The sequence below is a fragment of the Gymnogyps californianus genome, chromosome 12 (assembly GCF_018139145.2).
Source record: "Gymnogyps californianus isolate 813 chromosome 12, ASM1813914v2, whole genome shotgun sequence".
Taxonomy (NCBI): domain Eukaryota; kingdom Metazoa; phylum Chordata; class Aves; order Accipitriformes; family Cathartidae; genus Gymnogyps; species Gymnogyps californianus.
Window position 1 is genome coordinate 4575475 of NC_059482.1, and position 23365 is coordinate 4598839.

The 23365-nt window shown below is 37.9% G+C and overlaps 1 protein-coding gene across 3 annotated transcripts in view; it reads right to left on the reverse strand.

The window, feature by feature from the left end:
• Positions 1-23365, reverse strand: part of CDH13 (cadherin 13) — a 521353-nt gene that overhangs the window by 96795 nt on the left and 401193 nt on the right. For 2 of the 3 annotated variants that reach the window (XM_050904351.1, XM_050904352.1), the window contains exon 8: positions 3656-3796. In XM_050904351.1, the coding sequence (XP_050760308.1) occupies positions 3656-3796 (141 nt within the window). Of the gene's footprint in view, positions 1-3655; positions 3797-18582; positions 18645-23365 lie in introns of those variants that run through there. The other variant, XM_050904353.1, reaches the window with a different exon arrangement.

The window sequence follows — 23365 nt, forward strand, 5'->3', positions numbered from 1 at the left end:
TTTAGGCATTAAAGATGAAATTATTTAAACCCCTGGAGGGAACAGGGTACTGCTTGCACATCTGAATGGATTTTTGCACTGCTCAGAGCCTAGTATGAACAGTAAGGGTAAGTATATATGTGAAATAGAACAAGGCAGATATTTTGGAGGTGTGTAGAGTGATGGGGCAGTAACAAAATAATTAACTGGGCTGAATCCCACAAAGCAGTGTCTCATACATTAACCCATCAAAGTACCTGACACATACTTATAACCTCAAGGGCTTAAACTATTCCTCTGAAGTTAATGGAAGTGCTGTGTTGGATCACAGCCAGGCTGTTCAGCTTCTTCTGTGATTATGCCCTGACACACCATCAAGGAATTTTTCCCTAAGCACAAAGGCCACAACTGCATCAGAATGGCACGGGTGTGGTATGCAGGGGAAAAAAATAGCAGATGGAAGAACAGATTCACTAGACAAGTACCCCCTCTTCCAGCAAGATCTACATAAGCCCAGTAGAGGCTACTGTAAAACTGCATACAGCAACAAAGGAGCATTTAGACCTTTCTGAAAACATCAAATAAAGCCCGTTAATGAGCATTTGAATAGGTGTGTAAGGACCTGACCTCCAAGGAATAAATATAGTAAACAGGAGTACACAGAAGTGTATCATTGCTTAGGGGTAGATCCATAAACTTGTTTCTGGAGAAGAAAAGAGGAAGAGACTGGTCAAGTGTCAAAAGATAAAACTCATCTTCAATGGACAGAGACTTGCTTACGCATGGCTGAGATTGCCTTGCACTGAGGAATCAAAGAAATATCTGTTAACACATATAAGACTTCTTGGAAATAGAAATATATAGAAATATAGAAAATTTCAACTTGGAGAAAGCTATGAAAACATCATTAAACTTCTGTCTTGGCATTAATATTATTGAAATCATATATAACTTTATTAAGATATATATAACAATGCATTCTACGTTCTACAAAACGCCATTTAGTGCGCAGTCTGGGGTACCCAGTGTTGTACTTATACAGTGTCCAGACTTCTGAACGAATCCAGCTCTCATAACTTCATTGGCTTTCACTGTGTCAGATCAGGAATGAATTTAGCCCCTGTGCTTACAGATTAAGAGACCGCATTGAAAACTTGGTTTAATTGAGCTACATCAACAGCATATGACAAATACAGGTAGAGCTATTTTAGGCAGAAGTTATACTGTCAGAAGAAAACATAGGCCAGTAAATAAGCATTTGTTTTATAAAAGGGAAAAACATTGAGAAAAAGTATCTTTAAAGAGAAGGAAGACAGCTGGGAAAACATGTCAATACTATAAGAACCCAATCCTAAAGCAGCCAATCTCAAAGTAAATAAAAGGAGATGCACTCTGAAATCAAACCTTCAGATCTACTGAATTTGAGCTTTCTACTTCAAAAGTTATCTTATAGAACATGTCTTTTTCTTTCAAGTCTTCTTCAAATCAATACTATTGCAGCATGTGGTATGCGACTGGTGTTTCAATACAATAACTAAGTACTTTAAGCAGTAAGCCAAATAACGTGGCATTAGCTCTATTAGTAGACACTCTCCCTCCTCTTACACTACTTATTTTAAACAGAGCATATATTTCTAAAGGGCCCTGACACCATACGTCTAACGACTGATTTCTCCTGCCTTATTCATGGAATAAGAATATCACTTAGCAAGGCAGAGGGAAGATTTCTGAGGTCATTAACATCTCTAAATAGTGAAAGGTTCAAAACCATGTCACAATGTATTAAAAAGAGAGAGATGTCTCTATGGGAAAATTTGTGTCATACGAAGTGCAAGAAAAATGTATAAGACTGGACTTTTCAAAGAAAGCTACACACTGCTGTCTCTTCACACCTGCTATTTTATTTCTGTACTGAAACCACCAGACTTTCAAGGGTACAGAGTACCTTTTACTATCATTGACTGAACTGAATTTATAAACATTTCTAAATTTCCACAGAAAAAGACACTGTCTAACAGTACATTTGGGGCTAAGCAGGCACCCAAGTTTTTTAACATGCTTGCCCAAATTATGAAACTATGAAGTCAAAGAGGACATATAATTATAGAAAGATTTCTTCAAAAGAAGAAGTCTCAAACTTTGTAAATTCAAGTAGGTAGGACGCTGAATGACATGAATTGCTATCAATATTGATTAATACAATTACTTCCTATTTCTAAATACACTGAGTTGTCCTTTTACATTGTTATGTTCCAGAGGGCTAAAAAATTACAATGTTTTAAATATATTTTAACTATTGACTGTCAGGAAGCAGCTTTCAGAGCATTAAAAGCCTGATCTAAAGGGCAGTTCTAAGGGAATTAACAGTTTGATCAAAGCCACTTGTTACCTGTGTAACTTGAAAGGTTTGGAGCAGGCTCTCCATAGTACTTTTTAGGTGACTGAAATGCTCTTGCCAAAGCATTTTACTTAAGTAATTCTAGCTATTGCCACTGGTTAATGAAAAATAACATTCCTGTTGGCAAAATTGTCATTGTTTCTTATTTCTTCTTCCCTTTTTTTTAAAAACCTTCTCCATCTTTTTTTAATCTGGTTATCCAGTTTGCATTTATAAAAGAAATAATTATTCAAGTAAAATTGCAGTAATTTGTTTCAAAATAATCTGTTGTGAAATTGCTAAAATTAGGCCAGAAAAAAAAAATTAAAAAAGGTAAAAACATTCCTTAAGGAGAAAATCAAAACTTCTATAGCAATAGGCTTTCCTTTTCTTCTTCTAAAATTACCTTAAAATCAGCATCCCTCGTGCTTACTTCTCAACTTTTGGGAATATTGGTTAAAATCTGCAGAGCCTCAGGAAACTTTTACAGCAAAATCCAAACCAGCTGTTATTAGGTAAAACTTTTGACACTCTCTAATTCTCTCCAGATACCAGAGGCAAAAAAAAAAAAAAAAAAAAAAAAAAAAAAAAATCAGACTAACAATAACTGTAGGGGAGGGAAGGGAGCAGAGTGAGAAGGGCAGGAAATTTGGTAGATGCTTTGCCTGAAACCAGAAACTTTGCTGTAGCACTATTACACTCTCCTGCAGGCAGTGAATATCTCTTGTTTTGGTTTGGGTTTTTGTCAGATTTTTCAGCATTCTTCAGTGGAAATCAACTTGCAGGGAAAAAAAAACTTTCCTTGAAAATTCCACTTGTAGGTTTAAATTTAAAGCTTTTAGGACTAGAGCTTTCATTACAGAACTCTCAACACTAGCTGTCTCACAGATGAAGTACTGAAGCCAGGACAAAACATGTTGCTTTCATCCATGTTCCTGACCATCAAAAGCCCTAAGCTAGAATGTAGGCAAGAAGGAATTCTCTATTTTCCCCATAGGAGCAAAAGGAGAAAGTTACTACTAGCAAACTTATTTTACAGGTTTTCATCCTGCTAGCCAACCTCTCAATGATATCTCTTGACATAAATTTTTACCTTGTGTTTGCATTTTGTTTCGGAAATGGTGCATACAAACTTATGAATATAAAAGAAGAAAAGAGCAGCTCCAGGAAAGTCCGTCACATTGAACTAAAAAGATGTCTTTAAGTATTTTCTTCCATTAAGGAACATTTTTATATCTAGAAACAAGCTAATTACAATTACATGCACCCTTTTATAGAACACAGATGGCAAACTCTTACCTCCTTCTTGGTAAATTCTGGTGGATGGTCATTTTTGTCATCAATAAGAATAGTGGCAGTTGCTGTGCCAGTTAGTCCCACATCAAGACCACCCATATCCTTAGCTTCTATAACTAGCTCATATTTTGGGGTTTCCATAGTCTGAAAAAATAACAGAAAAGGAAAGGTTAAAAAAAAAAAAAACCACAACAGATTACATACTACTTTTAATTCACATTAAAATAATAAATAAAAAAATCTAAAACGTAACTTGGCCTGATAAAACGTAGCATAGAAACAGATCTGTTATCACAGTGTTTTACCAAAACAGAAGCAGAGCTTTCTATGAGCTTCAGCTGCTACAATGGAAACCTTATTTGGAATACAGTATGAAGGAATACAGGTGAATATTGGTAAACAGTGCATAATCTATCTTGTTATTTAAGGAGATTAGGAAAGAGGAAAGAAATTAAAATATACCTGCTCTTAAAGAGTAAGCTATCACTCAGTGCACCAATATTTAGCAGCTTGCTTCATCAGAGTTATGATGGATACATAATTAAATACCAATGTCACAATCTACATATAAATTCACTTTATTTTATTAAATCACATTCATTCTGTGTATTAGCATTTAGAATAGTAATCTAAGTTTGCTTCACTGTAAGAAACAAGAAAGCAGTTTCTAAAATGAGCAACGACTGCCAGTTATTGCACAAAGCAAATGTGTATAGTAACATTAACAATTTACATCCATAATATCCAATTCCTACGTCATGGTTACTTATCTGACTGCCTAGCTATTGTAGAACCGGACAGCATAGGTCCATAGCAAAAGCCATCCTTAATTTCCCTCCCCCAAAGCCAGCCATAACTTGGAAAAAAAAATTGTGGCCACTGTTCTGCAATGGCAATGTAACAGCATTTCTAATTCACCTTTCTTGCATCAGGCATGAAAGCACATCTGTTTGCAAGCTGGACAACGGGGTAGTAATACATCCCATCAAAGGGAGCTATTATCAGCATTAGAACCTGCTCCCATGGAACTCGTAGAAAATTTTGACATGGATTTCACTGGAGACAAGACTGGGTATCTAATTAAAATGAATATTTTCTCCATTTGTATGGGTGCCTTATATGGAACCATCTGCCCAAAGACCATATGTGCTGCATCATCAGTGGAGGACACAGATGGGAAAGTGCTGCAGTCACCTTTAAAACTATATGGCAAGAATATCACATGTGCTCAGGAATGTTTTTTCAAACCTTCCTTGAAAAATAAGTCCGGACCTCAGGGGCAAAGTGACATAATGATGCCTGAAAGGGTGGCTAGGGCACCACTGCTAGAGGGCTTTTGTAACCTCAGACCAGCTCTATCAGCCAACTGTGTTTACAAGAACCAAGGCTAGACATCTTTGACATCACTCATCCTATGTCCTTTATCTAACACTTTTCCAGAGAATTAACATGCAGGGAGACAACTGATTTGAAACTCCATATAGCAACACAGCGATCTCTGTCTACCACCCATACGCTGCCTTATAAAGCAAAATCAAGGAAGCTGACGTAGGGCTTATCCCATAGCAGAGAATACAGAATCATAGAATGGGTTGGGTCGGAAGGGACCTTTAAAGATCATCTAGTCCAACCCCCCTGCAGTGAGCAGGGACATCTTCAACTAGATCACATTGCTCAGAGCCCCGTCCAACTTGACCTTGAATGTTTCCAGGGATGGGGCATCTACCACCCATCTGGGCAACCTGTTCCAGTGTTTCACTACTCTCAGTGTAAAAAATTTCTTCCATATATCTAGTCTGAATCTACCCTCTTTTACTTTAAAACCATTACCCCTTGTCCTATTGCAACAGGCTCTATCAAAAAGTCTGTCCCCATCTTAAGCCCCCTTTAAGTATTGAAAGGCCACAATAAGGTCTCCCCGGAGCCTTCTCTTCTCCAGGCTGAACAACCCCAGCTCTCCCAGCCTTTCCTCATAGGAGAGGTGTTCCATCCCTCTGATCATTTTTGTGGCCCTCCTCTGGACCTGCTCCAACAGGTCTGTGTCTTTCCTGTACTGGGGACCCCAGAACTGGATGCCGTACTCCAGAGGTGGGGTCTCACCGAAGTGGAGTAGAGGGGCAGAATCACCTCCCTCGACCTGCTGGCCATGCTTCTTTGTATGCAGCCCAGAATATGGTTGGCCTTCTGGGCTGTGAGCGCACGTTTCTGGCTCACATCCAGTTTTTCATCCACCAGTACCCCCAAGTCCTTCTCCGCAGGGCTGCTCCCAATCCATTCATCCCCCAGCCTGTATCTCGCCATTCAAAATTTTAAAAGACTTATTTGTCATCTCTAGCTTAGCAAAGCAACCTCTCGGGTCACACAATCTTCTCTGTAGCTAAGTGATTTGAAAGCATTTACTAAATAGTGCATGTTGCATTATGCATTTTCCTGGGTATATCACAACACCTTTCTTGGAGCACATGTAAGAAAGAGATCCCAATTCCTTAGTGCTTAGATCTTGAAACATTTTTAGACCATGAGAGAAGCAATGATATCAGTTGCTCATAAGATCAGCTATTATGAAGCAATATATTTGCATGTAAAATCAATGAGTCAAGCCAGAAGATATATTTAGTTCTAAAAACATATGGACTACTAGAAAATCAGATGCCACTGCCACATAGGGGTTCCTAAGAAATGTATTTCCTTAAGTCTTACAACATTATTCCATGAAATTCATCTCAGAAGGCAGCAAAGCAAGAACAGGATTTTGATTTATAACATCATATAAATATATGCAAAGAAATATTACTGACATGTCTCCAACACAAATTCAGATTACAGAGTGGAATAAAATTTACAGTTTTCATATATTTATTTTCTAAAATGTATTCAAAGTATTAAAACCTGAATGGAGCTTCTCTCCCCTCCTCTAGATGCAACTTTTTCATTATTTTGATTAGGAAGTTGTTATTATTGTATGGAAAACTTGCAAAGCCATTTATCACTTCATGTTTATAAGCCTCTTTGCTCAGAAAGAGGCCCATTTTTACTCACAGATTGGCCTTTTTTCCTTTGAAAACTGTCCCATTTTCTACTGAAAGCAAGCCCATTTATGCTAGAAATTGTGTCTCCTGCAGCAGAAATTTCTGTGACAGGAGTCCAATGTTTAAGCTCGCAACGGAATGCTAAAAACATCAAATTCTGAGTAGTATTTCATATCATTATGAATACTTCACACTTTCCTGCTATGCAGCACTTTCTGCATCTACTTCTGTCACCAAATATTTGCTTTGTTAGAGAAAGCAACTCCTAACAGATCCAAACCCGAGAGCAGAGACGTGTTCTCATCAGATGCTCTCTTTACACTAGGAGATTGCATGTAAAGGACTTTTTAGCATTTCTCATACTTCTAGCCCAGTTAATTCAGGCACTAGTAGCAATTATTTGGATCTGTGTGATTTATCACACTACTGGTAAACCCTGGGACATGGGAGTGGGGATCTGTGGACAGAGCACGGGTCCCTGTGTGCTTACTAACCCCGTTCCTCAGCTGATGACACTGCGGAGGGCCAGGGTCTGTGCTGGGGGCATCCCCCAGGGTAGGGGCTGCAGTGCAAGCTGTCATGGCAACTCCTCGTCTTTTCCCTCTTCACAGGGCTCAGGCCTTTTGCCCCAGTGCAATCTCTCCCTGCACTCGCTCCCATCTTGTGAGAAATGAGTGCTCCTGGAGGGGGCAGTGAAGGAGAAAAGCAGCCTTCCTTCACCTTCTCCATCCCTGCTACGCTGTGCAGGTTAGGGATAAATGCAGCACCCACTATTGGTAGCATTTTGGGACCCCACAGTCACTCAGACTGTTGTCCCACCATGACATTGCCTGTCACTAAACCCAGGCCCCCTGCTTCTCAAAGCAGCGACCTAGCCCCTGAAGCACAGTCTTGCAAAAACAATCCAATTAATACCATTTGGATAGTGAGATGTTAGCAATATAAATAAGCAACAACTCTCAACAAAGTAGATCTACATCTAAAAAGGATAATAGAAGATTTTAATAAATGAACATTAAGTTGCTGTTTGTGCGGCTTACTATTTATCAACTGTGACTTTGTGGAGTGTAACACTGTTGAGAGGGTTTGTATAATTACAGCAGGAGAACCATTCCTTTCCCCATAAATTTTCACTCTAGTCATTTAGCCACGGCAGGGGTGACACTGGCAAATTGTTTGGTTTGCCAAGGAGGTGAGCTGTGTCTTGAGTGTTTTTCTTTGAAGGTCCACCCACTGCCATTCTCACCAGTGTTAACATTGCTATCACATTTCACTCCCCTGCCGCCTTGACATCACTGGTTCAGCACTAGTAAGCAACGAGAGGCCAGAAAGGCACTTTTTCAGTTTCAGATTCCTGACAAAGCCAGCAGGATCTAATCACAACAGAGGGAAAGAAACAGTTCAGTGCAGATACACACAGGTGGAAGAAACCAAGTGATTACTTTTAGGTAGTGCTGAATGAAACCAGATAATGATGGTTTTCTGCTGAGTTTTAATCTTTTAATATTTCCTACAGATACAATAAAAAACTATCAGTGGCTTAAGAGAAGCAAGCCATGGCTAGTATTTCACCCCACCAGCGGTAACAGTCCAAGTCTTGGTAAGGGCTATCACTTGCAGGCTGTAAGGCATTCATGTGCCATTTAAATTCCGCTGGAATTGACAGCATCCTCAGTACAGTAGGACTCAAAATGTAAGATGGAAACAAGTGGAACTACTTGCATGATTACAAGACAGGTTTAGGACCCTTAGGTGACCACTGGTATTTTCAAACTTGTCCAAGTCCTGAATTTCCAGTTATGTACATGGACTCTCAGAGCCTTGGTATTGCTAGAACAACAACAAATCCCCTCTCTGCAACTTCAGATGTCCAAAGCTTTTAGAAGTGTGACCAATGTATCTCCTCTTGTTTATTTATCTGGTAAGGTAGTGCAATCACTGAGGAAGTTGATGTTTTCACTGAGGCCTGGCTTTTTTCATCTATCTTTAGACATTCAAATTAATTGTCTGCTTTTTGGAGCGTCACTGCCATAGAGTCAAAGGACAGAAGCCATTTCTGTGTTTGTCTGTACTGATGATTTCAGGAGATCAGTGCTCCCTAGTGCATGTACCTTGGTGCATGACTAAAGCTGGTTGAAGATCTTAATGGCTTGATAAAGATCACAAAAGGTAGCACCAAAGCAAGGAACAGAATCACATTCTGGCACTGTATAAAGAAGCATATCCAAGCAGTGAATGATTAATTGTTTATCTAGATTCAATGGCCCTAGTAACTTTACCTTTGATTGTGGGAGGAGTTAGGAAAAAAATCTAGTTTTGCTTAACTTCCAAAGTTCAAAAATTTCGGTCAGACTTTTTATTTGAATATAAAGAAAAGCAGAATAAGTAAAGCAGAGTCACAAGAAAGAAGAGTATAAGAAAACTTGTAACAAAGACCTCTTTTTGCCATTGACACCTGAAGCAGTTATTACTAAATCTAATCTATAAAGTTGGCATATAGATTGCACATGTATGAAAAGAACTTTATTCTGCCTGAAAATTGAAATCCTGGTCACACTTAGACTCTGTCAGATACAATGTACATTGGGAAGCCTACTTACTAAAATAATGCTTTCTCTTTTTCCAATATAACTATCTAGTTATTTTCAGGAGATAATGTATTTTCTGGAAGGACACACTGTGAGGTATTTGGAAATCCATTTGCGACGCTGAAGCTAAACTAAGAAGAATTTGGATCAAGGCTTAATCTTCTTTGTAACATATGAAGATGGACTGGGTTGAGAACTTTAGGCTACTTTAGTCTTTTATTTAATCTGCAATTCAAAGATGTTTAAACAGGAGTTCAACATATTTTCTTGTAGATCTTCACAACATTGTTTTTACTACCAGTGTTTAAACTATATGTAGGGGACTTGAAAAAGAATCATTTTGCCAAATGTCATTTTTCCCTTTTGTATTTATTCACATCATCAGCCTGCTACCCAACTCAGTATATTTTTTAGTTTCTCTTTTAGTGTATTTTAGGATCCTGCTAAGGATTTCGGGCTGTGAATCCCTGCCTCACATGAGCACCCAGCTAAAAGCTGCAGATAGGCACCAAAGTCTGGAAAACAACAGGACTCCAGAAACCATCTCTTCAGTGTTTTCTCCTGGCTGGGTGTTCCCCATGAAGTGCCTTTATCTAGGTCTTCATCCAGTGCTCTCCAGTCATTGTAAGACACCTATGAATTGCATGTCCAGAAAAGGGCACACCTAGTATCACAACACCCAAGCCTTCATTTGGTGCTTCAGTGCTTCATCTAAAGAAAAAAAAATGGGGAGAATAGAATCTCCCAAATTCACATAAAGTACTCAGTTCTAAGATCAAAACAAACACTGTTTGGGAAGCAAATGCCACACAGAATGTTCAAAACTCTTGTAAGGGTTTTAAGTATCCTTTCAGGCTATCTTAATACCTATTACCAATAGAGAGGGTTTTTACTATTTTGTGGATATTAGTATTTTCTGTAACAATGCAAAAATGCCTCAACACTTTTATTTATAATTCTGTTTATAAACTATGTATTCATGCATAATACTATATCAGTAGTGTGCTACCATATCATAGTTGTTACTAATGCCTTTATAATATAATGCTAACCAGAAAGACAAATTCTTAGGATTTAAATAATTTCAGTTCATGCTAAATAAATGCTTGTGTTCATTTAAGATGATAATTGCATAAAGTATGTACTGAATATGTCCTATTAAGACATAATCAATGTTCTTGTTGAGTAACAATATCAACATTGAATCTAACATTGTTCCAGAGTATGCTGTCAGGATTTTGACAAATGTAGAATAAAAAAATGAAGCAATGTGACTATTAACAGCTCTAACAGACATAATGCTTTTGTAATTATATCATCAGCATTGATTTTAAATGCCAGTTGCTGCTGCGTAAAAAGGGCAATACACACAGAGGCTTTGCATTCAGAGCTTGAATTACAGTTTGATGAATACAGAAACCCAAACAATTTTGTAACGTAAACCCTCTTGAGCTCACCAATTTCCGATTTTTTATATCATAAAGGAAGTTCTACAGTTTAATCACTGTAATAATGTACTTCTATTATGAAGAAAATCAATATCTATTTACTACCCACAGGAGACATATAGTTCATAGGTATATCTGGGAGCAAAAGGAAGACTAAATTTTCTCCTTCAGCAGTTGCTATTAAAAAAGGAAGGAAATTACTCCAAAGTGCTTGATACAAATAGCTTTCCCGGCCAGAGATATTTGTTTCCCATCAAGAGGAAATCTGTAACTCTTTAATATATAGGAAGTATAGGATCAAGACTTCAATTCCTCATAATGCTGACATAACTATAGGGCTGATATACCTGGATATGTTTGTTATATTTTACATGGAAATACAGGAACTGTATGTGCGTGTTTCCAATATTTTGTGTAAAATTATCAGTTTTGACTGATATGCAAATTAGGATTTAGAGTTGCCATTGAATTCGTATCATTTTGGAGAAGGCTGCCAACCACGATGGGGTGACAAGCTTTCCTTTGAGAAGTATTAGAAATCTGCAGAGAAAAACTATTTGTTTACTGCTCACTCACTGTACAAACATGTGCATCTCAGTTCTTATATACAAGCAGCACAGTGTTTGTGCAGACATTAACTTCACCTAAGGGAGCACCCTTACATTGAGAATGTTATTAATAAGGAATTTCTCCTTGGGTAGAGATCACCAATTTCTAGGACAGAACAGTGACTGAAGCTCTGTTTAGTCTGAGATATTTCCATTTAAATTATTATTGTTAGTTAGGCTATTACCAAAAATAAGCCCTGGGAAGAGAGCAAATATTCAGTATTCTAAACAAAATCCTTAATTATCATAAATGATATAACACCATTGAAGTTAGTACTCCTACACTGATTTTTACCAGCCAAAGATATTTCCCTGAGTATAATTTGTTTGGAACAGAGTAGCATGTTGATCTGCAACAGCTACTCACTAGATGCTCATGGTTTGGGAGAAGAAACATTTTCCATGTCCGCTGTGCTAGAAGTATAAAGTACTATAATAGATTTGAATAGCAATGGAGAATAAGAATCACAATGTCCCAAGGAAAATACTTGCTGTCAAATGTCATTAAATTATACTTTTTTTTTAAAACACAAGCTATGTTTCAGCTTTCCTTCTGGACCAATGTATGTAATTTCATTTTTTTTCAGGAAAAAAAATTCAGTTGTTCCTCATAATTAAACAGTACTGCAGAAACCTTTCATTCTAGTGTGAAAGCATCAATTATTATGTAACTTCTCTTGCTGATTTTAGACCATTTAATCACTCTATTATTATTACATATTGGGAGGTGTCAGGAATACAACTACCACACTCATCTCACCTAAACCTTCTGTCAACAGCAGACAATAGCTACAGTGTCTACTCCCCAGTACTAGGTCTGAATAAAGAAAAGAGAACTACATTATAGTCTATATGCAACTACAGGCCCTGATATATGCAAACATTCCCTTTGTGTTTACATGTCACTAAGACTGTCATTACTGCTATGCCCTTCCAAAGACTGTCCTGAGTTTAAAGAACGCATATAATCATGCCTGCTAGATCCGAGCTCCTCCAGCTCTGTGTTACATGGTAGCCCAACTTGTTACCTCAAAGCTCACTGGAGTTTGCACACCCTTCCTGCAGTCACAGACATACCCTCTAGGAGATGAAGCTTGTAATTCAGAGGGAGGCGAGCCTGGAGGCTAAGGCAGCTGTAAGCTTCTTTTGCAGTTGCTACACACAAACATAATTTGGCCATGAAGCCTGCCAAGGCTGGAGCATCCTTTCCATTATCCATAATTCTCCACAGCTCTGACTTTTCACAAAGTGACATGCTGCCCTAACACACCTTCCCATGTGCTGCATATTCCTAATGTTAGCATTTCCCCTTTCACAGTGCTTGCACCAAAAAGAACCCTCAATCCTGCTTGTACATGAAGTGCCTAGTGTTCTGCTAGCCTGGTCCTTTAACATAGTACCAAAACATTGCTGAAACCATGGGGTTACATCTATTCCTTATTGACTGTACACCTACCAGTTTTTATATTCCGATTTTTGATGCTGGATAGAAAACACTGTATGTTATTCACATTAATTAATTGCACCCAGATAAAAACCATTGATGGAGTGGGTGGCAAATAGTTTCCCTGATGCTTAACACTTTCCAAGTCTTAACATATTGAACACTGTAACAATGCTAACAAGCAAAACCTTCCAAGGACTTTTTCATTAAAATCAGAACATATGATCAGAAATGTAAACAGTCTGACTGACGGGTGTAGGAGCCACCATTCTCCCCAGTCCTGATTAATACGCTTGTAAGGGAATATTGAAACTACTATACATTCTGCCAATTTATACTTAATTATTTTTACAAAGGTAACAGTTTGAACAGAGCATATCAAAAGAGCTTTGTCTCAGAATAAATAAATGTCTGCATCAGCACACCCCGCTGCATGAGGGAAGGTAAGATTCAGTTCTCCTGTCTGAAGAGGACATTCAACCTGGTTGTCTCGACTGCTTCAGAAAGTACTAAACCTCAAGCTAGCTGTCAGGAGCACTCAAGATAAGAACTCCCTTCTGGATTACAGATATTTATTTCAACAAAGCTTTTTTTTCAAATCACTACGTTTCTGTAACAAATGTTCATTTTGACAAATCAATATATTTCCATAAAAACTGTTCTCCTGTAATACCCAATCAGCTCTATTTGCAGTGTTAATGATATATTTCATTTTAACAGTCACAATTTGCAATTCAAACAATCTGCAGACCAAAAGATATTTGCTGAAAAAACATTCAAATAATTTTCAGCCATTAACACATTAGAGTTGTACAATCTGTTTGCAGACAATTTGTGAAGAGAAAGAAGGGCAAAGTTGTTCTAATAAATTATTAGTTGCAAATTACTGAATCATTCTTAGTCCCTGCTGTAGGTAGAAATGAGTCTATTTAAATCCAAAATCATAAAAGGAGAGACAAGTTTCTCCAACACAGTAACCAACACAGTTATCAGTAGAGACAGCTTTTCAAATATCTCTATATTAAAATACCTCTGCCAAGAGAATTCCCAAAGTATATGAAGGTTGTAAAGGTCACATAAGGATCAGTACAGAGATGAGTGAAGGTGTTCTGCTGTGACTTTAAGACAGAAAAAATCATGAGCAACCCCCAAAGTATTCAAGCCTGAAAAGATCCTCCGCCTAGCATAAATCAGCACAGATCCACTCACTTTAAATGGGCTACCCAAGTTTATTTACACATTTATTAAGCTATAACTTACCATGTTTATGAATGAACATGCATATATGCTTTCATGCCACAATATAAGATGCTTGTGTCTCTTGTAAAACTGGCAGGTTCACATACATTTGCATTTAAAACAAAGCAGAACTAAGTGCAAGAGGCTGCCTTCCAAATCATCATGGCATCAAGAGCATGAGAGCCAAAGGTCCCAAAACGACACACTTTGAAAAAAAGTCCCCAAATTCTTCAAAACAGGACAATGAAGGTAATATTTCCTGCCTTGTTGGAAGTAGAATCACATTAGAATTAGGGAAATCTTGTTCATCAGTAATCGCAAGAGGGTGTCTGTGCCTGTGTTTGTGCAACACAGACTCTGGAAACTAATGAGAAGTTCTAGGCATTTAACCCATTGGGGAGGGGGATCAATCCATGGTATAAATATTTCATACAAAAGCAATAACATGCAGCTGGTCAGCACTCCCCTCTGTTTACTGGAAACAAATTGCTTTCCTAAATTGTGTGGACAGCAGCCACTGTCAGTTATCAGTGATCTCATTGATAAACACACATTATACCTGCAGCCCTGAAACACAGGAATCCTTCACTGAGTAAAGAAACAAAAGGCTCTGTCAAGCATGCTTATCAGTGCTTGAATTTGCTCCTCCCTGAGTCTGAATCAGGCTCAAGAAGCCCTGAAGTGTTTTCTGCAGGCTTTGGAGGAGGATACTAAACAGTTCCGAAAGGTAAATACTGCCTTTCATAGAAGTGTGTCCCAGAAAAGGCATCTCCAAAGCAAGGAAAAAAAAAAAATAGCTGGAGTTTTATCTTCTTAAGGTGCCAAGAAGTGCGTCTGAACAAGGCAGAGGTAAAACTTGAAGGAATTCAACCTAAGTTTATTCGCAACACCTCTCTTTCCTCACAAAATCAGCTCTGAACCAAGCAACAACCCAATAACATAGCTTCAATCCTGGACACTATAGGCCTCTGTACTCCCGGACTGCACTTATTAGCACACATTTTTGAAGGAATGTATTGCAGGAAACTAAGTGAAACGTAATGCTACTTATTTTATTATCTGCCACCATCAAGCAATCTATCATCTCACCAGAGCTGAAATTAGATTAATCAAGTTTATACCACTGAGATCTGCCTGGATGCCAATGCAACACTTGTACTAATCCACCTCATCATTCCAAGACATCACAGACCCATACAGTACCTTTCTTCAGCTTTTTATCAAACATCAAATCCTACACGGAAGTTCAGGCAAGTCAAATTCATTTAAACGCATCCAGTTGACACTAGCAATCCCAGAGAAAGCCGCTTGACCACACACCCATGCAGGGTTTGTGTATACTGTTGCTTCAGCGCTGATCAGGAAAGACCTTTTGACGTGAACTTTCCCATTGTTTACACTTACTACGCTCCAGTTTGCATCACTGAAAGTGTAGCAACTGGATTTCTTTCAGCTGAAATTCAACTGGAGAATGTGCCCTGGGCGTCACCTAATTCTTTCCAGCCATCAGTGTGATTCAGTGTGGGGCACCAGACTAGAGCTGTCTGAAGTGAAAAATTGCAGTGCACAGTATGGATGTCAGGGCCTCAGCATGAACTGTTTTGCTCTACAGATCTGCTTCTACTGGTCTACTCTATCTGCTAATGCAGAAATAGCCTTACAATCCACAATAAACTAGTCACCTATGGAGTTTACAGTATCTAACTAGTGACAGCAATCTCTTACCCCAGACCAGGCAAGGAGACAACAACAGGGACAAGAACCGACAGAACCCCCGAAGTGCCAAAGGCTGTGACACCACAAGAGCGTGGCAGTTGCGAGACAAGGATGAACTATCTGATAAACCATCTGACAGTACCTGATGCAAAGGTATTTTGAGTAGGTGCTTCATCCTTACCCCCAAACAGCATCTCTAGATCTACAAAAGCTTAGCATTATTCCTGTGCTCAGTTTATACTGAAGAATGTGAACAAGGCCGTTTGTTCACTAAGGTCTGTGACTGATCACTGGGAAACAGGTTTCTTGAGGATCTTTGCACAGCAGCTGAAAATGAAAGTTTTCCTTGAGTTTCAATTTATAATCATCTAAACCAATATTTTCTGCCTAGGTAATAAAAGATAATAAGTTTTATGATACCTCCCTAATGCCAAGTCTTTACATAATCTGTTATCGAATGAATCAAAATGAAGCTTACCGGGTTAACGTCAGAAATCACATTCTCACAAATTAGGTGCACTTAGATTATATTTCCCTCCATAAACATTCCAATTCCCACAACAGAAAGCAATGTTATAAAGGTCAGGATGGAAATTGTGTTTCTGCTGTGTAATCTGCTTTGCAAATTTGTACCAGTGGTCAAAATGCCCAGAAAACTCAATTACTGACTTACTATGACAACCATACATCAGCAGGCCTAGGCAGACAGAGGTTATTTCTAAAATTAGTACCCTAATGCAAAAAGCATATTCTATGATTCCAGATGTACAACCTTCACCTGATGTTTATATTGTTAAATATTAATGGAAACACTGTCTATTATTTCAGGCATATTATCAGGAACATAATATTCTAGTTAAATAGGTGCATTCTAAGTTGGAGTGGAGGGAAAAAAACCCTCCATGTCCATTTGAACCTCTTACCATTTAAACGTGGAATTCTAGTCAAAATAGTCATCAAATGTTACTTTTAATCACTATTATCATTTTTTCTTTAACTTCAATTTTTTATGCAAATCTCATTTTAGCGTTTAGTGTTCTATTGCCAGTAATAATTCCAGGTAGCTTTTGAAATAAAGGACCCTGCTGAGAGTGTAATGAATCAGTAAATGATACTAGCTTTGCTCATGGACAAAAACAATTCTAGTGGCTGCTTTTATACTCTCATTGGCTTATACTAGCAGAATATAAATTGATCTAATTCTAAATCATCCAAGGGAAAATGATGTAAAATGGATTTCAATTACACTATTGCTGTTTTACCAAAAAGCTTATCACACTATGGGGTGAAAAATCAACCCCTCCATAGGATTTACTTTCCTATGAAAGACGTAACAATGGAATTTGCCATTTAAAATTTCTCCAGTCAATTTCATTGTTTTCTTACTTAATCCTACCTATCTTTTTATCTGCTTCCTTTCATGACAAAAAATAATTAAATGCCTTATTTGGAATTCCTATACTTTCTGCTTTGATTAGTAAGTTTCATTTTTGCTAAACTTTCATAATCCTACTTATACCTTCTAACAGCATTCGCTAACAAAACAGCTCCTCCCCCACCCCCCTAAAGTCAGGCTTTGTTTTCTTGCAACCAAACCAAGATTTCTAGGTTATTCTCACTTTCAGACTTAGTCTGTCACTGCCTTGTGCAGATTTTGCACTATATTACAGTTGCTTTTGGTGAACAATAAGGGATGTTAAGCTGCTACAGGTTGCTCCTTTTATAAGTTTATGTCGGTGCACTAAACTGTACACAGCTTCTTTCTGTAAATCAATCTTCAAAAGCTTTTCACATTCACTATAAAAGAAAGAATAGTTTTCTAATTCTTTTTTTTTTACTAGCAATACTAAGATACAATCTACTTATAGTATGAATTTAGTGTGGTGACCTAGAGGAAAACCAATAGAAAATAAACATAAAAAAGTAAGTGTGGGAAGGTCATGAATGCAGAAGAATTTTCCTTTCAAGGATTTTGGAAGATTCAGTAAATGCATAGCTCTTTGGATAAATAGAAAATCTCACAAAAAGGCATAACCATCAGAACCCTGGCAGATACTTGACATAAATATATAGGATACATTGCTCAAATAATAAATAATACTGAGATATAAACTTGACTTCCCTTCTGTACAATTGAGCAGCTATATGTTCTTTTAAATGTTTAGCAGCACAGTTTTCTGGCCCAAAATCTTGCTCAAGACTTTATGTCAGTGAAATAAATTTTGCTTTATAGGAAGTACATTATATTTTTAATCATTGCAATGCCATGGTATTTGTTAAAAAAATTCCCTGAAGTAATAGCATTCTCAAAAAGCAAATATTTGGCTAATTTTGTCTGCTTTCCCCCACAAAGTATCACCATTAGCGTCCTAAAGACCTGTTATCCTGGTCTTCCTGTTCAAGGAAATATTCTGCCAGGAGGTCTGAGATGTGACAGATCAGGGAGGCTTATGATCATCCTCACGAAGAGATCAGCAAAGTTAATGGGAAAGTTCCCTTCAGCTTCAACAGGTTTGGGTGACACATTCTTATGGAAGCAGACTGTACAACTGTCTCCTCAGGTAGAAACACTCAGTGATGCGGTCTTCATTTTAATCATTTGATCATTTTAATCAGGACATTGCACTAGCAAAGGTCCTAAGAAATCTTACGTGCTCTGCTTTAATAATAAGACGTTAGTTAAGCTTTTATAATATTGCCTTGTAACTGTTTTATATCACATACAAAGTAACTTAGTAAAATGTATAGAACTGGCACAAATAAAGCTATAGTGAGCTAAGACTGCACAGCATATTTTGTCTAAGTATTGTACCAAAATATCCTTCATTCATGCTACTCAACGTCAGAAATTTCTGGAGGCCTGTTGCTCTACAAAGTGGTTTTATGTACAACTTTCCTTCAGGAGAATTCCCAAAACACACTGTAAAGAAAAAAAAAATCATTGCTAATTTGCAGAATTAAGAAAGAAATAAAGATAAGAGTTAATGACTGAGATAAATCCACTTTTTTGTATTAAGGAAGGACAAACTGCAATTAAGTGAATAACATCTACCATCATGGAGAGAAAGAGGGGAGGTGAATATATGAGGTAGGATATGAGTGGATGTGGGGGTGAGCAGAGGTCAGGGAACTATGATGGAGCAAGTCCATAAAGAGTTTTGCAAACTTGAAGTCCCATTTCCAGGCAGTTCTGGTAGACTAAAAGCAATAAAATCAACAAAGGAGAGAATGGTATGGGAGGCACTGCTCGCAGGACAAGAAGCCGGAGGAAAGAATACTTGACTCCCTTGAAGAACTGGGAAGAGACATCCATAACATTATTAAAAGAACTTTTCAAAGCTAGAAAGTGCTAAGTTGGAGCTGTACTTGTGGATCTGAGAAGCACTACCACACTTAGATTAGCCATGGGAAGCACTGTGCCACAGGGACAGTTTTCAAAATCACAATCCTGTCCTGCTCCCCTCGTTTCTTGCTATGAAGGTGAAGGATTAGTAGTTTGCTACTTGTCCAGCAGCATATTGTGCTCCATGTGTCTATGGCATGCTCTTAAACTGTTCATATTGGTTATCTCACCTCTGCCAAATCCCCATCCATCTGTTCTGGAGAGGTATGTGTGCCATGCCTGCTTACTCCTGTATGCCTGGAGGCCTGATCCAATGAATGTCTGAAGGGATCCATACATCCTTGTATTCCCCAGCATGGCATTTTAGTGTAGCTCATATGGCAGAAGACAGATACGGAACTACAGTACAGATAAATTATGGCCATAGCACAAATGTTTTGATAAGCAAGTTTGCCCACAAGCAAGGCAAGAGCTTTTAATAGCGTGAAACAAACTGGGTCAAAATCCTTTCACTGCAGTGCAGCTTAGACACATGTAGATAAACGTAATTTTGTATTACTGCCTGACATCTCATAAAGATTTGTGATTATGCCAAATAAATGACTGAGGCACCTTGTCAATTCTCTACAGATTAGCATTTTCTGTACATTCTGTAGAATGTATACCAGGGGAATGTATGAAACCTGCAATTCATATTTAAGGATGTCCTTCAACAGCTATTGGACCAACTGTACATTTGATACTGACCTCAATCTGATCAAGATCTAATTCCTGATATTTCTGCAGGTCAGAGACTATATGCCATTTTGGAATGCTCTGCAACCTTTATGAATCTAAGAAACTCTTATTCACATAATTTATATGCACAAATCTCGTACTGAAACCAACAAATGAGTCAGAGTTGCAGGATCAGGTTCATGTCCTGGAACTACTTCAAAACATTTTTGTAAAAAGGAAATCAAAGTGGCCATGGTAACTGTAAATCTAATGGGATTTAAATATAATTAATATTGAATACTAAAAATTAGAGTGTATAATCATAATGACAATTCAAGCTTAACAAGAGTAGCACAGTAATGAAAGTATTAAAAGCAATACCCTTTCTCTCTCTCTCTCAATGGAAGTGTTTGAAACTATGATTTAATACAAATCCACTATTTGAACTGAGATTAACAAATATTAGTCTCATTATAAATTTTAATATTATTTGCATAAACCTTATTGAGAGAGGAAGAAAAGGAACAGAGAAATTTCAAATTCACAAGAAAACTGCAAAATAGAATTGAATTTTCTGCTGCCTTGAAAGCCTATCTAGGTCACTTTAAGTTAAACAGATTTCTAGAGGTAGAAAATGCTGAGTTAACATTACAATAAACAGAACTGATTGGAAGGGAGGCTACAAGTAAAACAATTAGCTTAATAAACAGATGGAGAAGACACTTTTAAAATTACTGCCTTTGTCAAATGTTCAGTATTTTAAGCCTGATAAGATCATGTTTATCAAAGCAGGAATGCAATTATTGGTGCAAATGTAAAATAAAATTTATATTAGTTATGTGTTAACTTATTAAAGCAGAACTATGGTACACAAGTGAAAGTAAGGCAGAATAAAGAAATCAGCATCTATGTTTGTCTCTCTGGGAATTCAAAGGCTTGCAATAGATTATCAAGGAAGAATTCAGTTATTTTCCAGTATTTTCCCTCTCCTTGAGCTTTGCCTTCTCTGCATCTATCCCTGTTTCAAAAATATTTCAAAGGCACTGAATGAGAAACTCGCACATTCAGCCGTGCTTCCTGTCAGGAGGGATATCACAATTGGAGACAAAAATCAAGCAAGGTTATTTCTCCACGGGAGTGAAACCATCTGCAGTTCTCCAGGCTTGACGAGGAAATGCTGAATGAAATGCATGATTCTCAACTAATAATCATATATGCAACATGTTAAAAACCGTCTGTAAGCTCTGAATGTGCCCTGGAGCATAGCATGTCCCAGGATGGATGTGTTACACTTTCCTGGGACTTAGAAATGCAATGAACTTAGCTATTAAGATCAAGAAAAAGAAAATCTTCTGTTAATAAACAGTTAAGTTGGCAGTTTGCACAATCCCAGTGCCTCAGGATGGGGACCATGAGAACAGTGCCATAGGAACTCACTCACACTGCTGCCTGAAGATTGCTCCAGCTGAGTCTAGTCTGGAGGCATACTAAAATGTATATAGTGCAAGTGGAGCTTTGCCTGGGACAAGTTACGTTATTTGCTTAGAAACATTTTTGTGAAGGAGGCCCTACAGGATGGTGTCAGAGGATAACGAGTTTGGACTCCACCGATTTCCCTGGACTTAAGGTTTTGCTCTGTTTGTAGGACAGGGTAGGTAAAATGGATTTATAATATCCACAGAGTTTATCAGACACATTCTCTTTTTCGGTGTATTCTGATTCCAGGTGGTGAAGAACAGCACCAAATAGCACCCATTTTAGTGGGCATTCAGATCATTCATCATCCTGAGTAGACCATTGAACCATACCCACACAGAGATAACTAACACCTCGTTATTTGGTCCATAGTGCATAATTCACGATGGAAATTTTCCCTTACAATACTTAGGAGAGGAGCACTTTAAAGGAAAACACTGCAGCACAAAGAAAGGAAAATACAGAGTTTTTAAGTTGCTTTCCAAATAGTAGCAAATTACAAAGTATTTTTTGATCAGTCCTGGCAGAACGAAGGGTTATGTTGAGTTTAATCAATATTTTTGAGATATAGTTCCACAGAATCTAAGCATTTTAACCAGAATTTTATACAGCTGAGACATTCCTCCATCAATATTCAAACTAGACAAATTGATCATATCTGTTAGATGGAATATAACTTCTCCAGAACCAGCCCTACATTAAAAGAGTGTCAAATTCTGCCCTTAAAGTTTATTTACAGATGCCCCGTTTACCAGAGGTTAACGTTTGGTGCTGACAGTGTGCAGAGTAGCACCGGACGTTTTTGTGAAGAAAAATGTATCTCTCCATCTGCAGGGCTCAAAAGAAATACTACTGTATCTTTAACTTTAATGTAACTAGTAGCATTTTTGCCAGCAATCCAAGAAACAACTGGCTACTAATAAAGGCACCTCTGAATATAATGCTCTCTTCAAGGGAAACTATTGCCACATACAGTGAGGACTCAGCCAGGATGGCTTCAGTTCCACTTGAGAAGCTAAATCCAGCAGGCGCCTACTTCTACCTTCTCACGTACGCACTGTTGGTAGGAACTGTACATGGGCAGCTAGCGTAAGGTATCCAGCGTCTTGTAAATTCACATGCTGCTGTTCCAGTCACTCATTTTCCCACTTAGACAAGTTACCAGGAAATGCAATTTGCTCATGATTATAAAATAAGATCTCTTGATTACAGGCTAAAAAGGAACAGGAGAAAGCCTATAAAGAAATCCACACTTATAGTGAACCATACTTCAATAACTCTCATGTAGGCAGTTGTATGGGTTCACGTCAATGAACATATTTAGGAAATAAGCACTATTGGTTACGCAACTTTAAAAAGAGCAAGGGTTTCATCCTTACAAATGCCTTTTTCAACAGGAGTTCTTTATCCAAGCCTTGCACTAAAGTAAGGATTCAGCTGTTAAACAACATACTATTTAAATCTATGACAGAGCAATATACTACTCTTACTGTGCATAGCCACCTATTTAGCATGCAGCATAATAACCAGAAGTAATGAAATGTGTCTTTACATGACGATCCTGATGTCCACCACAAACATCCATTAACTGGATACAGCAACACCCCACAGACAGGTTAATTGAAACAATGATAAATGACATGACAGGTCATGCTGAGAATCACTTGTAGACTTAGGAACAGATTGAGAGAGTTCCAGTTCCTTGTCCGTAACTCTAACCACTTCCTTTCTCTTAGTTATAAATGAAAAAGATTAAGACTCCTTTCCTATTTTTATAATGACTTGCACAATTTCCTTGCTTCAGATGGCTGATGTACACATCCCTCATGTTACTCCCTTGCCTTACTTATTGACCAGATTGCATGTCTGGCTGAAAATCTGCAGTCTGGAAGTTTGTGCTCCCCACAAATATAACATTATGGTAAAAGAAAACAGCATGTGTCCTCCTAGTTTCTGCTGGTCATGGTTTCTGTGATTCAATGGTTTTCTTTTTTGAATATTATAATCTTTACTGAGTGTTTTGGCAAAGTCTAAGTTTAATTGCTTTAGGAGGCAGCAGGAATGGCAGGGTTTCAGATCAGGTCAGTTGCTGAGTGACTCTAATT